This window comes from Perca fluviatilis, chromosome 2 (assembly GCF_010015445.1).
Source record: "Perca fluviatilis chromosome 2, GENO_Pfluv_1.0, whole genome shotgun sequence".
Classification (NCBI taxonomy): Eukaryota; Metazoa; Chordata; class Actinopteri; order Perciformes; family Percidae; genus Perca; species Perca fluviatilis.
In genome coordinates this window covers 28,109,501-28,125,930 of record NC_053113.1, presented here as the reverse complement: position 1 = coordinate 28,125,930, position 16,430 = coordinate 28,109,501, and the positions used below count along the sequence as shown (strand labels likewise).

Here is a 16,430-nt window from a genome sequence, read left to right as displayed (position 1 = left end):
ATTGCTCACTCTTATGCCGTAAATTACAACCAGTAGCGTTTTTTTATGACACATGGGGGGCGGCACGAGCATTAAAAAAAAATCCTCGAAGCGATTTTCTACTGTATTATGTCATTTCACCGTGTGGGGAATTGGCAAATTGGCGCCCCTGCTTGCTGAGATAAAACAGCAAACCCCCTTTCCCCTTTGCACCGAGAAGCTGTGAAAAGGGGAGGGGGGAGCGGGGGACAGTTCACCTCTGGGTCGAACGGGTTGCTGGCTTGGTCTCCCAAATAGAACGGTCCGGACAAGGGGGGGTGATAAGGATCTATCGGAGATCTACCCCAACTTTTGGACTGCTCTCAGGATTACACTTACTCTGCCAGTCACTGTGGCTCAGGCAGAGAGGAGCTTTTCCAACCAAAAGTTGATCAAGTCATAGGCCTACCTGAGGTCAACCATGTCAGAACGGCTCACTGGCCTTTCCGTCAGTATCAATCATTCAATAGGGGAGGTCAGGTTTTAGTTTTAGTTTGTGTTTTCTGTTCTTATAGTGCAATAGTGTAATGATTAGATTCTCGTTAGTGCGTTTTCACATTTGTGTGATGAAGGATTTGTGCTATTTAGAATATTTATTCTATGTTTTATTTGCATATCATTATTAATATTTGATATTATTGTTGCTCTCTGCTCTTGTTATATTTTTTATATAGCCTATCTGATTGTATTTTTGACACATATATATACACAGTATATATATTTTATTATAACAACATAAGTGAAAGATAAATATATATTTCTCAATTGCACAAATCCTTCATTAGAACATTTGAAAAACACACTTAAGAGAATCCAGTTATTTAACTATTGCAATTAAAACAGGAAACTTAAAAATAAATATACACTATAATAAAGTAATTGTGCAAAATTATGCAATTTTGTGTGTGTGTGTGTGTGTGTGTGTGTGTGTGTGTGTTTTTTTTGGGGTGTATTTCAATGTAGAACCGCCACAACTTATCTTAATAAGTACTTAACTTAATATAGTTAATATATCTGCAATAAGATGATAATAAGTTTAGGGTGAAGTGATCAAAATGAAAAAAATCATGTAATCATTTTTACCATTTAAAGACAGTACGCTATTTTCTGTAATTTCTGGCAACGGGAAATTATTTCTTACAGTAAATGTGATATAGAAACAGAGATATAGGCTAAACAGTGTATTTATGACAAATTATTTTATTATTGCAAATAAATGTGTAAAACTTATCTCTGTGTTAACAGCACATGCAGGCTATATGGCTCAAACTGATCAGTTATAGGTTTTGCTTTCACAGAAATGAAACTCAATTGCTGGGTTGGTTTTTCTGCAGTGAGCTTATCATGATGGACTCAGAACAGCTGGAAATGAAACAGATGGTGCTGCAGCTTCCCCAGGACTGTAGAACAAATGTATAGGCCTACAGTATTTGTATTTACTTCAATATATACATACAGTATGTACACGTGTGCATACAATCACTTTGTGTGCTATCACATTGATTATACATATAAATGAATTTTAAAAGCACAGTCCAACAAGAGCTTGTATAATCATTTTAAGGCCATGTGATATTGGGGGTTGCTAGTGGTAACCAGGTGAATGCTCTGTCAAAAGGGCAGCACTTCATCTGACCATTTGACTTCTCTCTGCACCTGACCAACTCCTCCCCATTGATGGTGTCATCTAAAACTGAATACACGCCTACAGAACCGTCCTCAAAGCCCACAAACACACACTGCCGCTCACACATAACCAGGGTCAACGGATTCTTAGCCAGACGCACACTTCCTATTCTTTCCCCGTCTGCGAGTCGTAAAACACTGAGGACGGGCCTTGCGTGCAGGTAACAGGCGCAGTTTTTCTCCAGGGTGGTGGTGGGGCGGGAAATGTAGGTAGCATAGTGTCCAGTTTTATCCAAACAAGCTTTAATGACAGGACCCTCAGCCTTGAATGAGCACAGTCTGACCTGAGATAAGTCCAAGAGGTGGATGGCTTCATTATCAGTGGACAGCAGGGCGTAGCTCCCATCAGAGGACATTTGGAAGTCTTGTGGCTGACAGTGAAACCTATAAGGCAGCTGGAAGTGCCTGCACAGCGTCTCCTCTGCTAGTTTCCAGGTGTACACCGCCCCTGAGGCGGCCATCACCACCACAAAGTCTGGGTGCTCTGAAAGTGTGCGGAAAGCAACAACATGCTCCGAGCTTTCCGCGCAGGAGAAACGCTTGCTGATCAAGCCTGACCACAGACTGGCAGCTAACAGGTCTCCATGGCGACGGCCAATAAGGAAGGTGCTCTCAGGCGACACCTGGGCGTCAGACAGGTACGGGTGTATGCTGCACACAATGCTCCCGTGTGCCAGCTTCCAAACCCGAGACATCCCACGTTCAGAAATACTCACCCCAAAGTTACTGTTCGGCGTGACCAGGACGTCTGACGCTCTGCTGCCTCTCATACGCAAGATGTTCTGACCTGGCTCTGTCTGCCAAACGTATATTTCCCCTGCTGAGAGTGTTACAAGGTGGATGTTATCCGGAGAAAGACGCAGTTTTTCCACAGGACCGTCGTGTAGGAAGTTAGCATGTGGAAGTCCTGTTTCTAATCTCCATCTCCACACGGTCTCTGACCCATCAGAGGTGTAGAACCCTGTTCGTTCAACCACCACTTCTGTCACTCCACACCCCATTTTCGGAGCTGGGCCTGCAGCATCTATCATCCCAGAGTCCCATACGGTCAGGCAGCCGTCGTGAGCGACACAAACAATATCTGAGGTCATTTTGAGGAGTTTATGTGGCTGCTTGTTTATTTCTAAGGAGAGAACACAGTCCCCTGTACTGACCTTCCACACCAAGACAAGGGGACAGGTGTCTAACAATGCCAGGAACAAATGGCCATCCTTAGAGAGGACAGCTTGAGTGAAGGCCCTCCCCTGCGGAGCCAGGAACTGGTCCCACAGCTCCCAGTCACACATATCCCACAGTGCAACCTGGTGAGATTGACACACCAATAAAGTGTCAATTTCATGTGAGTAATCTACATTGAGGACGTTATTAGATTTGCCCCCAGTAAATCTTTCTGTGACAAGTCTCGGTGAGTTTCCTTTGGCTGCCACATCCCAAAGGGTTACACTCCCTGTCCTGTCAACACATGCCATTTCCCACTTCTCTTCACACAGGATCATTGATGTGACCGCATTGTGGTTTGAGTTTGAACAAGTGGCCAGGAGGCTGCCGGTGTTGGTGTCAAATATGGACACTGTCCCCTCCATCTGCCCGCAGTACATGTAAACGCCATTAGAGGAGCAAACCAAACAGGTCACGCAGCTCTGACACTGGAAATGAGTCAAGATCTCACTGGAGACGTCAAACACACTCACACAATTCTCATCTTTCCACCACATGAATAACAGTTTCTGATATGCAACAAACCCCTCAACTTTGTTTAATGTTTTTTGGCTTAACTCTGTTTTCAAAGGGTCCTTAACCTGTAGAAACATTTCTGGGCCGGTCACATCCCATAAGAAAATCTTGTTGCATTGTGTGGAAAGCAGCATGAATTGACAGCTGCTCTTCACTCCTGCAAACTTCAGCTCCTTCTGCTCACAGCTCAGTGATAGTTTGACTACATCACATGCAGAGCCTTTCCAAATCCAAGCCATGCCATCATCCATGATCTCTGCTACAATCCCACACTCTGCCCCTGCTGCTTCTCTAACAGAGACGTCCCTAGTTTTGGCAAAACACTTTAAACACTGAATGGGGGGAACAGAGGAGGGAGCAGGGCAAAGTGCTACTTCTAATCCGCTTCCTCTTTTCCTCCTCTCCTGTCTGATCTCTGTGGCATAACCTTTGAGTGCAGGAAATACCTCCAGATAAGGCAGCAGGCTCGTCTCCATCACTGAGGCCAGCTGCAGTGGGGAGCTCTGCAGTAAGCAAGCACAAGACTTCAATATGCTTGCTAGGACTGCTCTTTCTCTTGACAAATGGAAGTGGGATGACCACTCCTCACCTTCCAACATGGTTACCAAATCTTCCAGGAGTCCTGCTTGAACCATGGCCTGGTGAAACCTCAAAGACATTAACAGCCCATGCTCTAACTCCTCCCATTTGTCACTTCCTTGCAAGTGATGCGGCAATTCTAAGACCTTCCTCAAGTTCACTCGGCCAACCTCGTTGAAAGAAGAGGCGAAGACAAATGGCTGGCTGGATGGCTGCCTGTCTATGTATATTTCCATTTGGGCGGTGTCCTTATTTGGTCCAAATCTCTGCTTTACAAGAAGTGGTTTTGCAACTTCACAAGACAATCCGCCACTGAAATAGTCCGCCATCGCCGAATGAATCTCCCTCCTCACCTCATGAGTGCCTAGACACCTCTTAGCCACCACCAGCTTGAAATGCCTGCTCACCCAGAATAAAACATGTGACCCTGCAACTGTCCTCCTAATGAGAAACCTCCTCAAATCCAATAGAAGTCTCTCCACGTCGATTTGCGGGACTCTCATTTTGGAGGAAGGGCTCTCTACCCGCTGAACGTACTCAGTCAGCACCTTTTGATCTCTGGATAGCAGATCGGCGAGCTCAGCCTCGGTGAGCCCGGTCCTGGAGAGGGTGAGATAGGAGACGGCACGAGCCACGATAGAGGAGCCATGTTTCTGCTCGAGGTGATCTAGCAGCGCAGAAATGGACGAATGGACGCCATCAGGAAGAGACGACTCAGTCACATCTGAATCTGATGAGGAGAGAAAAAAAGGGGACAGAAGGTGAGAAATGTGATGTAACCAGACTGGGTTGAAGCCTGAAATGAGCACTATATATCTATCCTTAAATATCAAACAGTTGTTATTTCTGATGGCTGAAAAAGTTGAGTGACTGAAAGTGTGTTGCACTTAACTGCATATCTTCCAATCCATTTTAATGCATTGGAAAATGTCCCATGGAAATTAATGCAAATGTTAAAGGTCCCATGGCATGAAAATGTCACTTTATGAGATTTTTTTTAACATTAATATGCGTTCCCCCAGCCTGCCTATGGTCCCCCAGTGGCTAGAAATGGCGATAGGTGTAAACCGAGCCCTGGGTATCCTGCTCTGCCTTTGAGAAAATGAAAGCTCAGATGGGCCGATCTGGAATATTGCTCCTTATGAGGTCATAAGGAGCAACCTCCCCTTTCTCTGCTTTGCCCGCCCAGAGAATTTGGCCCACCCATGAGAAAGAGAGAGACATCATGGCTTGCAAGCATCGCCCCCTCTTCTCTTCAATAGCATTTAAAGCTACAGACACAGAAATGGCACATCCTAAGGCAGTGGTTCCCAACCTTTTTTCCTTATGTCTAAGAAAAGCTGAGCCCCCGAAACCAAAGTTGAGGTAACTCTCGAGATAGAGCCTTACTTTATTTTTTTGATACAGAGCAGTTATCAGGACTTTTACGTTTCTCCCTCATGTTTCATTCATAAAATAGTGATGCCGTGGCGGCAGGAAAGACGAGGATGCTAGCAGCTAGCAGCTGACCTGATGACAGCAAGGGTCCCAGGTTAAGAGGTCCCGGAGGTTTGGCCTACTAAGTAGCCTGCCTCCAATTTTAAGCAAGAACAAAAATATATAGTTTTTATACAGACTTTTGTATACATTATATATTCTAGTGTATTATCATAACATGTGCAAATATTTATTTTTTTACCTCAACCTCAAACCAGATAAAGACTTGCGCACCCCCTGTGATCTTTGCCGCCCCCCTAAGGGGTGCCCGGACCCCAGGTTGGGAACCACTGTCCTAAGGAAAGCTCATTGTGGGACTGGCTCTAGTGGCTGTAATTCTGCACAAGGCAGAATTTCGGAAAAGAGACTTCAGATACAGTATTAGGGAACCACTAAGGCCTTATATAAAAGCATCCAAAAAGCAGCATGTCATAGGACCTTTAACCATTTTTTTATACAATAAAACATGATTAACAATGTACAGTCAAAAATAAAAATGGAAACAAATCTTTCAGGACCCTTGGCCCATCCTCAAGGGACCTCAGAGTGAATCTGTCTGTCCGTTTACTGTAGTTAGTCGTACCAGAGTGCCAGAGCGAGATGTGTATGTGCAGGAGTCGAGCGTAGAGAGTCAGACAACAGGAAGTCAGGGCCTGGTTCACCAGTGCCTGTTGTCCTGATGTCACTCGCCTCCCTGAATTGTTCAGCAGTGACGCCAACATCGTCACACACTGTTTCCTGTCCACCAATCCCAGCTGAACACACACATATCCTGACTCCTTCGCCGTGCCCTCTGACACACACTGAGGTGGAACTCTTCGTGGGTTGATGGCTTGCAGGACTTGTGTCCGTTTGGAGGAGACTGTGAGGATGAGTTTGACGCTGGGAGGAAGCGGGGACGGGAGGCTCTCCACGATGTGAGGTCCAACGTTGTTTCCGACGTGATCCAGGCCATCGAGGATTAGAACCAGAGGTTGTTCGGTGGAAGGCATGAAGGAGAGGAGGGATGAGAGACGCTCTTTAAGCTTGGACAGACAAATGTTGGATGTCGGGCTACAGCTAGGATCGTCCAGCTCTCTGGGATTCTGCTCAGAGGAATATTCACTGTGATATCTACTGCCAATTTGAGAACACAGGCTCGACAACAGGTGCCTTGGGGAAGGGTCGATTGACAGGTTGCAAAAATAAGTGATCACTACAGGATCACAGTCTGGTAGCCAAGACTTTATCTGTGGAGAGAGACAGAAAGACAAAATACTTCTTCACATTGTTATCAAGACCATGTCTTACCATGTAAATGTCTTGTTGGCTTTTATTTATCCTGCTTGGAATCTAAGATTTAGAGTTACATGGGTAATTTATCTTGATAAAGCTGCCAGGAAACCAAAAAAGTATTTTTGTGCAGGGCTGCAACTAACGATTATTGTCATTATCAAGGAATTTGATGATTATTTACCTATTCATCTATTAATTGTTTGGCCTATATGTCAATTATAAAAAATGTCCCCAGGACCCAATGGCATGCATTCAAATGTTTTTTTTGTTCTCCCAAAACCCAACTACAGTACACAGAAAACCAGAAAACATTTATTTTTGAGAGGCTAGTACTACTTTAACCACTTAAACAATTAATTAATTTGATTATTAAAAACAAATACTGCAATCCTTAACTAATTGATTAATTATAATTGTTTGCATTTTCATTTGTGCTTCAAGCTAAAAAGATTGATTTAGGAATAAAAAGGACCGAAATTACAGTGAGTTTCACATTTCACTTTAGTCCACTTACCTGTTGAGCACAGTGTGCCAGCAGAACTGTCTTTCCTGTGCATGGCCCTCCTGTCACCACTAGTGGGCACTGTTGCTCGCCCTGCTCCACATAGGCTCTGACCTACAGCAAATGAAAAAGAAGCTCTAGTGATGCAGTGTTGCACTTTACATGTTTGGCTCTATGAGCATGTCACAACACAGAGAAAATAGATCAGAAAATATCCACAAAGTTACCTTGAATTGGTAAAAAAAAGTCAGCCACTAAATTGTAAAGTACTGAATGTAATTATCCATCCATCAGTGTGTGCCACACAACAAACGTCAACCTAATCCTTCACACTGCCATGTTAAAAATAAAACATTTAAATGCTGTTTTATTGTGTTTAGAAACCATCCAGAAAGACGGCTTCATCCTGACCTGTTTCTCCTCTGGCCGAATGATGTCATAAAGTCGGGACAAGACGTCACACAGCTCCTCCTGCTCCGCCTGCTCTCTGGCCAAAGCATCAGCGAGCTGAGAGCCTTCATCGCATCCTAAGATGCTCAAGCTGTCAATCAACCCCACAAGATCAGTGTACACCTGCCGGCACAGAGACTCGGCGTAGCCCCGCCTCCTAGCTATCGTGTAACCAAGCCGACGGTCACACTCTGTGGCTGTGGTGTAGACTAGAAGCTGGGAGGAAGAGACGAGACCAGGGAGGAAGTTGTCACAAAGCTCTGATAATAATTGTCCATCAGTGGGCACTGTCCCTAGGTCAGAGGTAGCAGCCTAAAAATACAGGAAAAGGGGGGAAAACAGTATTTTAATCACTTTATGTGGCACTTTTAGATACAATCTGCACATGTGTTTCATATTTAGTTATTTCTACTATACTACAAAAATGAACCTTTATTTATAAAACCTATGTCAGAGATACAGTATTTCAAACACATCTCTATGCTTCTGTTAACACAAATCACAATTATCTGTCAGGAACTAATACTAAACTTAAGTTACGTTAAACGGTTACACTTTACTTGAAGGTATCTACATAAGAGTGACATGACAGTGTCATGAACGTGTCATAAACATTATAAACATGTCATAAACATTATATAACATAAGACATGTATAAGACAACACTTCTTTTAGTAAGTGTCATTCAGTTTTTGTCATGACAAGTTAGGTTATGGTTAGGGTTAGGGGTCATGTGCCATGACTGTGTCATGACAGTGTCATGTGTTCATGACACTGTCATGTCACTCTTATGTAGATACCTGTTACCAGATATACCTTTAAGTTAAGATAAACCTTAATAAAAAAAGGGGGAAGAGAGCACTCATTTTGCAAATTCCACACGTTGATGGAGGCATGACTCATGTTATGCTTAAATCACCTTTACTTCAATCAAAATTCAGTTTGCAGAGGTGATTTATTAGCTTTAAGTTAACACGTAAACTTGCTTTGACCATTTCTGATTCATGTAAGCCCCACTTGCTCCCTTTTGTGAAAACAAAACTAAATATTTGGTTTCTAAAAGGCAAACACCCACATGTTCAGCTCTGATAACTATGTTTTCCTTTTAAAACTAAGAAAACCAGGAGAGGAAAAAAAAGAATATGAACTTGAAAATTATACTTTTGTCAAATATTGACTGATGAGGGTAAAAGTGGGGGTGTAGATCACCATTTTATTTCTATGATTATACATTTACCTCTGACTGTGACTGAAGGTGTGGCTTCATCTGTCCCTCTCGTTTTGCGGTGATGACCCTGTGGACATAAACCAGGCCACGTCTGATGATGTCATTATCGGGACTGTTGTCCAGAGCAAATCGCAGATCTGCATCGAGGGCTGGAGAGAGGCAGAAAAGCACACATCAAATTATACTTCAACAGTGAGCAACCTCCCCTCCCTCTACACACACACACACACACACACACACACACACACACACACACACACACACACACACACACACACACACACACACACACACACACACACACACACACACACACACACACACACACACATATCTCACCTGATCTGTAGTAGCTTTGGGCTCTCTCTGGGCTCATAACACCGTTGTGGACACACAGACTCACAGTGGTCTGAAGCATCTTCCTCAGCTCTTCTTGTTTAGCCTTCATCCTCATCTCCTCTTCATCCTTAACCTCTGCCTGCTGAACAACAAACAGTTAGACACCTTTAAGAAAACAGCACCACAGTCTTATATTTCTAAATGCCTTATATGGTTTATTGTGGTTATAGCTTTATTTGTGTAGGGGATTTTTCTTATTGTTCAATAACGGGGCACTAATCATAATTTGTTTTCACATTTAATTAGCAGCTGCATTTGGACAAACCCACTCCAGAGAATCGTAATCATCATAATTGAATTGGAATGAATGAAGACAATTAGATGATATATGATATTTCTGAGGTCCAGTGTGATCACCTGAGGACAGCAAGGGTGCGGAGGTCTCAGGCAGTAGGAGGGAGGGATGGTGTTTTCGTCCCTCTGATACACTCTCTCCAGCTCCTGGGTGCTGACGCCCGCCCGCTGGCTCTCCTGCAGCAGCAGCTGGTACTCTGACACCTCCACCTGAGAGGGCAGACTGGCTGTGCCATACTCATGTCCTATCAGAGCCTGCAGCACAGCCATGTGGACACAGAAGGTACAGCAGCATGGGATGCGTTGTTCAGTACTTAGTTCACACTTGTATTGGTGTTAATGGGTTTATAAAGCTCAACAGGGACTGATTAGCAACTGGGCTGGTCACTCTGTATTACTCAAACTAAGATTTAATTAAATAATCTTTAATTTTTTGAACACTATGATGCTCTAGTAGAACCTGAGCCGTGCTTTACTAATGCATACTCCTATACTAAGGATTTATTTACCAGTAAAAAAGGTCCCGCAGAGCTCTTTCTGCATTCTTTAATCAGCTGCTGTCTGGTGTTTTCATCTGGCCAACGACTGGGATCACTGGACTCAAATGGGTCTATCAACTACACACACAAATGCACGCACACACACACACACACACACACACACACACACACACACACGCACACACACACTGATGGTTAAAACAATCTAGAGGAGAGATGACTGATAATCAGTTTATGAAAAGCACACAGTGAGGTACATTAACAATTGTCCAGGTGGTGGCTCAGTAACATATGATAAACCTTCATCTCTCTCTAACTACACACACTGCTCTTTACACAAAACAACACACTACGTACAGAATCGTGTTCCAACTGCTCATCCTCTTTTTTTGTCAAATTTAATTAGGCAAAGTTGAATTGAACGCACTTCAAAAGAGATGGCCTCAGGGGAATAATGTGAAAGAATAAAGGACACACACACGCACACACACACACAAAACTGTAAGCTACCAAATAATATTCCTTTTGTATTTCATTGTTGACAGTGAGCGTTGTTACACAGAGGAGTCTTAGCGATGCTTGAATCTGTCTGTAATAGTGCTGAAACAAAGAGTCCATTGACAAGCGACTGACAGAAAATTAGTTTTCTGGTTGCAGCTTTTCAGAATAGTTTGATTCCATATTTTAAGTGGATTTAGTTTTTTGACTGTTTGTCAGACAAAACAGTAATTTTATCTCAGGACTTTCACCTCTCTGATAGCATCAGCGGTTTCCATTATATTCAACATTTTATGAACAAAACAAACAAATAAATGTAAACAATATTCAGAAATTAATTGTTGCTGAAAATGTCAAGGTTGAGATAAAGTTGGGATTATACAAACATCTACTTTTGATTCAGATATTTCATTCTTCATTAGGAAAAATTCCGATTGGAAGAATAAAGGCACCACTGGGGAAACATGACGGTAAACACAAACAACTTTATGTACCGTATGCGACTTCTGTCACAGATTTCAAATAAAGTACGTTGCATTGTTCCCTCCAGTGGACCACAGCTCAACGCTTCTCCTGGCTCTAGAAGCCATTAACAGTGTGAGTGGTTATGACATTACAATACGTGTTAAAGTGTTAAGTGGTGATGATAGGAAGAAAATGATGTAACACTTTAAGTAGAACCTTACAAGAAAAAAAGAAATACCTTTCCATGTGCAATACACATCCAATTACCATTTACGTGTTTTTCTATGGAGATTTAGAAAAGATAAACGTGTACACTCACCCTGACTTCCAGTCCCAGTGTGTGTCTACAGTGCTCTATTAATTTGGGGAACACATTCTCTCTCAGAGCTCTGCGCTCCACAACGCTATCTATATGGAGCATAAACACAAACAACATAGACATCTATTCAGAAAACAACTCAAAAAACATGACCAAAGAACGCATAAACATACATACGGTACAGGATTTGCTTTTCTACATACCCTCTGGGTTGGAGCACAGATAAAGTTTCACACAGGTTGACTTTAAAGGAGACCAGCCCATATGTTTTCCTCTGGAGCGCATGGCAAATTGCTAACAAAAAAAGGAAGAATAAGGGGGGAAAACATTTGCCCTGAACATATTCAATGACCCAAATAAAAAGTTCACAGTTGCTGCTTTGCTGCTCTGTTTCTCTTTTCCCTCCCGCTCCAGTCAGGAAACTTGCCTCGGGTGTTTAGAGAGTCTGTTATCACGATCACACCCACTTCTAGAGACTGGAACATCTACACAACACGCACACACATTCACTTACAAACATACAGTCAGTTAGACAAACTCATATTATGTAGGACAGGTGCATAAAGACACACAATGACATGCAGGAAGGCAGAAGATCACACACAAACCACGCACATCAGAAACAAAAATGAGCACAAAACAGTTTTCAATTATTTTATTAATTAACATTTGTACACAATAAATACAAACTTTGTTTTTTTTGTACAGCCAATAATAATATGCAGAAAGACTTTTGCACCTGTTCTCATTATTGTCACCATGGCAACAGTCTGTGAAGAGAGAGAGAAGGCCAGTTGTTCCACCACATCATTAATAAGAGCCGCTGTGCAGTTGCTCCAAATCGAAGGATGAAAAATAAAATAATTATATAATACATTAAAAAGAAATAAAACAGGCTCATACCAAATAATTCTGTTAAAAATGGAAAATAATCCGGGTCAAAGTGGCAACTGGCAACAAAGAGTCACACATTTTACATTTGATAGAAAGACTGATTGAGCATGTATGGTGGGAAGTTCTGTGGGACCTTGCTATGAACCACAAACTTCCAAAAAAAAAAGTTTGAAAACCATTTTAAATAAGAATGAGAGAGAGAGAGAGAGAGAGAGAGAGAGAGAGAGAGAGAGAGAGAGAGAGAGAGAGAGAGAGAGAGAGCTGATTACAGTTGCATACCAACAGGAAATGTGCTAAGATACTATCACTTTGGAGTATGATGTATAATGTTCTTAACAAAGAGAAAGCAGCACAGATTGAATACTTTCATTTTAGTTTTCTGTAATATCTGTATCTCGAGCTGTCTCACAACAGGGCTCAATTAGATTTTTTTTTTTTCCAGCTGTAAGGAGCTCCCTCTTCTGGAACAATATTGTCCATTAACACCACACTCAAAAATCAAGCAAATTTAAAATCCGTATTGACGTCTTTGATACTTTATTCTGAAATGTAAACAGTCAGTCAAATCAAACCCAGTTTCAAATAAATACGGAGGAAGGAACTGGGACACATCTTTACATCTTCAGGGTCCAACACAGATCTGATCCTCTCTCCTTTAAACAATAACACACGCAAACAGCCTGGCCCATCTCAAGACCATAAAACCACCAATCCTCAAGTCTTCATTTAAAACATCCCTTACTATGATCATGTTTTTTTGTTTTGTTTTAATAAGTTTAGGAAAACACCAAATTACATTGCCCACAATTACCTCTCTATCTCTTTGGAAGAGTGGAGAATAAAAAAATCAAATAAAATCAGTCACACTGAAATAAAGAAGATTCACCACATAATCCGAATGAAAAGAATAACTGTGATTACTGTATTAAACTGCAGTGATTCATCAGAGTCTTTTCTATCCATTCTGATGCCATGTTAAGGTACTGCTACTTTCCAAGAAAGGTACAAATAAATAAAAGTGCTACGCTGCCCTTTAGGCAAGGAGTTTTAAAGGCTTGAAGGGTATTTAAGGGGAGAAGATTTATTTACTTTGAGTAAAAAAAAACACAACATAATTGTACTTAGCTCCATATGAATGTCCTTTGCTAGTTCTGTCCATTTAGCGTGATGCATTTGTTTTATACATCTCTTTTGTTGTCTGTTTCTACCAGCGTTAATTAAAGGAAAAGCTAAGGATGATATCCAATTGGAAATGTTAAAGGTTAATTTGTTTTTTATGGAAGTTTTCTCTGCTGTATTAAAAAAAACACTCAGTTAGTGATGTGATGGAGTTTCTTGGCAAGACAACAGAGAAAAATAATACCTGTGAATGTAATGCGTTTCAACTAAACAAGGATATATGTTATGGTATCAGTGTTATAAATTAACAAAATTTACGTGAGAGATATGATCTGTAGGGATAAAAGCTATACAGTTCAATCTGTGATTAATAAAAACTCCTGACCCAAAATGATCAGTGTTGATATCATCTCAAATAAAACGTTTCTTAGTTACCACATAGTGAATACCAACAATGTCAGTGCCTTTGAAAGCACCATGCGCCTCCTCCTGAACCAATCAGTGATACAAGCACACAGAGGGTCACAGAATGAGAGAAGCTATAGCAATGTGTGCGTAATATAATGTAAATGAATGTATGTGTATATGATAGCCATCGATTCACACTGACTGCCAATGGACAGAACAGACATTAGAGAAAAGAGGGAGACGAAGAAAGTGTATGAAGAGAGGTGGAGAAAAGAGCAGAGAGGAGGATCCAGCCTCCTTTTTGCCTCTTGTCCTTTCATCCCCTCCTTCCCTCCTCTTCTTTCATCTCTCCTTTATACTGTATTTACAATGCCCTTTCAGAATAAGATGAGGATAAAACGTCTACTACATATCAGACATGGTATTCCAATCAGTTGAGTTAGTCTATATGAAACGCTGTGCATAACATTCCTATGACAACAGTAATGTACTGTACTAATACACATTGAATACGTATGATGATAAGGACTATATATGGCAAGGGAAGGGCTGGCCGGGGGGAACACTGTGTCCACACACCACCCAGTTTCTCTGTCCAAATCATGACCCGTTTGGCAAGTTTTATGATTATTTACTCTCATCAAGCTTACTTTTTATAGAGCCCTGCCACTTAAACTATTGTAAAAAGATATCAGATAAGTCAAAAACATAAATAAATTAATTCTACTCGTATTTACTATTTATCTTTCACTTGCTAATTTTATTTTTCAACTCATTTATTTTTTGGTCTTGGCACACATTTACTCATTTATCTATTCCCATATAGGACTGTGTGGCTAATGTTACGTTAGCTAGCTTACCTGAAAACACTGGTGGCTAAACACAAGCCTTTTTTTTGCTAGCTACCCAGCTGAATCTGACTTTTGGCATACGACTACACCAGCTACCGCACCTAATATATATGTTATACTGTACAGCATTCTGCCCTAGCATTAGTGTATGAACTTTTTAACAATAGCTGAAGCATTTTAGGCAGCAAGCTACTTGCTACACTACTTGGAGGAGACATTATCTTGCATTTCTCTGGTCTTTATCGAGGACTAGAGTGGAAAAAGTCTTGGACTTTATTTTGTCATCCTAAACATTTTGCAAATGTGTGATTTAATGTCTTGTTTTTCAAAACGTGAAATAAACTAAATTTAAAAGTTCCAAGCTCTAGCTAGATATCTTTGTTAGTGTTAGCTTGCGGATTAAAATGCTTTAACTACTGTTAATTTAAAGTGATGCTGATGAAGTATGCAGTACAGTATATGGATAATTAACATAACATGCACTGGCTGGTGTAGTTTTATGAGGACAGTTAGCTTCAGCTAGGTAGCTAGCTTAAAAGGCTGGTGGAGTATTTAGCTACCAGTGTTGTCAGTTGAGCAAGCTAGCCACACAGTCTTCTCCTTTGCTTAAAATATAAGCAATTTTTCTAATTCTGTTTTATGCATAAGGACAATTTGAGGAAAAACAAATGTTGCATGGGGAAAATAAGGATTAAATATAATATATATAAGTGTAATACTGTACATTTCCTTTTACAATCCTTTTTTATTAACAATATCATTTTGTATTAAGTTATATTTTTGACTTGTCCTATGACTCTTTAATTACTACAACTACAACTTGTCAGTTCCAGGGCTCCATAAGTTTTCACATTTTATTATTATTTGTTAGCAAGTGAGTGAAAAAAAAGAGTTTTTTCTCAGCAGAATGATCTTCACATAAAGAGATAAACTGCTTTACAATATCTTGAAGTACGTGTAACAAAATGAAAGAAAACTTGCCAAACCCATCATTAACTTACTTTCCCTATCACTCCCCATGTCTAAACATTCTTCCTCCTCTTCAGTGTGCTCTGGTTTGCTGCCCGATGAGGTAAAGTTTTAAGGCAAGAATGGAAGGACGGGGGAGGGCGGAGAGATGTAGGGGCAGCTACTGCTGCACTTCATTAGGAAGCTAATATGGAGATTATTCAACTGGATACTCTGTCATGACTCCCCCTCTTTGCTCTCCTCCTCAACTTGAGGATGAGAGAAGATGTGGAGAGACGTGGTACAGTTCAGTTTACTTCACATCACTTTGTTTAAGCTGATTTCAGTTCAGAGCAGTTCAGTTCCCCAGCCTGTAGGATGTGTCTGTCTTTCATCTGTTTTTATTTTTCTGTCTCTATAACCGCATGGCAGCTTGTCTGTATGTCACACCAGCGTGATCTCCACCTCCTCCGTCTTGTCGCTCTTCTCCTGCGGTCGGCGGGGGTGCTGTTTGGGTGGAGGAGGAGCAGCTCGCACCTGCAGCGGTGAAAGAAAACATAATATATTAAGTTTAAGAAAAAAGGCAAAGTGAGGAGATGGAGATGGCCTACTTTTCATAACTTGACAAACAGCTTAATGTTAATTTCCTGCTGTGGGACACAAATTGTTTATCTCCAAAAAAAATAGAAGAAGAATATTTATTCTCTAACTTTAGAGACTTTTTTAAAAATAAACAGTAGTCTGAATGGAAATCATAATTGGAATTCACAGGCAGTTTAATAAACAC

General features: G+C 41.2%; 2 protein-coding genes across 5 annotated transcripts in view; both read right to left on the bottom strand.

Moving 5' to 3' along the window:
* Positions 1–1,198: 1,198 nt before the first annotated feature.
* On the bottom strand, positions 1,199–12,702 carry LOC120572726 (NACHT and WD repeat domain-containing protein 2). Of its 2 annotated transcripts, none has more exons than XM_039822120.1 (10): positions 11,627–12,702; positions 11,424–11,512; positions 10,151–10,258; positions 9,705–9,896; positions 9,288–9,429; positions 8,958–9,097; positions 7,682–8,032; positions 7,283–7,384; positions 6,077–6,722; positions 1,199–4,747 (listed from the first exon to the last, which is right to left on the bottom strand). In XM_039822120.1, exons 1-10 carry the CDS (start codon positions 11,706–11,708, stop codon positions 1,578–1,580), a joined length of 5,022 nt encoding a protein of 1,673 aa, XP_039678054.1. In that variant the 5' UTR covers positions 11,709–12,702; the 3' UTR covers positions 1,199–1,577. The 2 variants fall into 2 exon arrangements, with proteins under 2 accessions (XP_039678054.1, XP_039678062.1); XM_039822128.1 differs by having other exon boundaries at positions 9,288–9,426.
* Positions 12,703–12,837: 135 nt separating this feature from the next.
* LOC120572738 (F-BAR and double SH3 domains protein 2-like) overlaps positions 12,838–16,430 on the bottom strand; it is a 66,118-nt gene continuing 62,525 nt past the window's right edge. For all 3 annotated transcript variants that reach the window (XM_039822140.1, XM_039822147.1, XM_039822156.1), the window contains one exon: positions 12,838–16,180. In XM_039822140.1, coding sequence (XP_039678074.1) covers positions 16,088–16,180 — 93 coding nt within the window. In that variant the 3' untranslated portion in view covers positions 12,838–16,087. The remainder of the gene's footprint in view (positions 16,181–16,430) is intronic.

Coding starts and splice junctions, on each gene's coding strand:
- LOC120572726 (XM_039822120.1), bottom strand. CDS start 11,708: ATGCGCTCCAGAGGAAAACATATGGGCTGGTCTCCTTTAAAGTCAACC. Junction 8,033..8,957: donor ACCTTCAGTCACAGTCAGAG/GTAAATGTATAA, acceptor CTGTATTTTTAG/GCTGCTACCTCTGACCTAGG. Junction 7,385..7,681: donor TTCGGCCAGAGGAGAAACAG/GTCAGGATGAAG, acceptor CATTTGCTGTAG/GTCAGAGCCTATGTGGAGCA.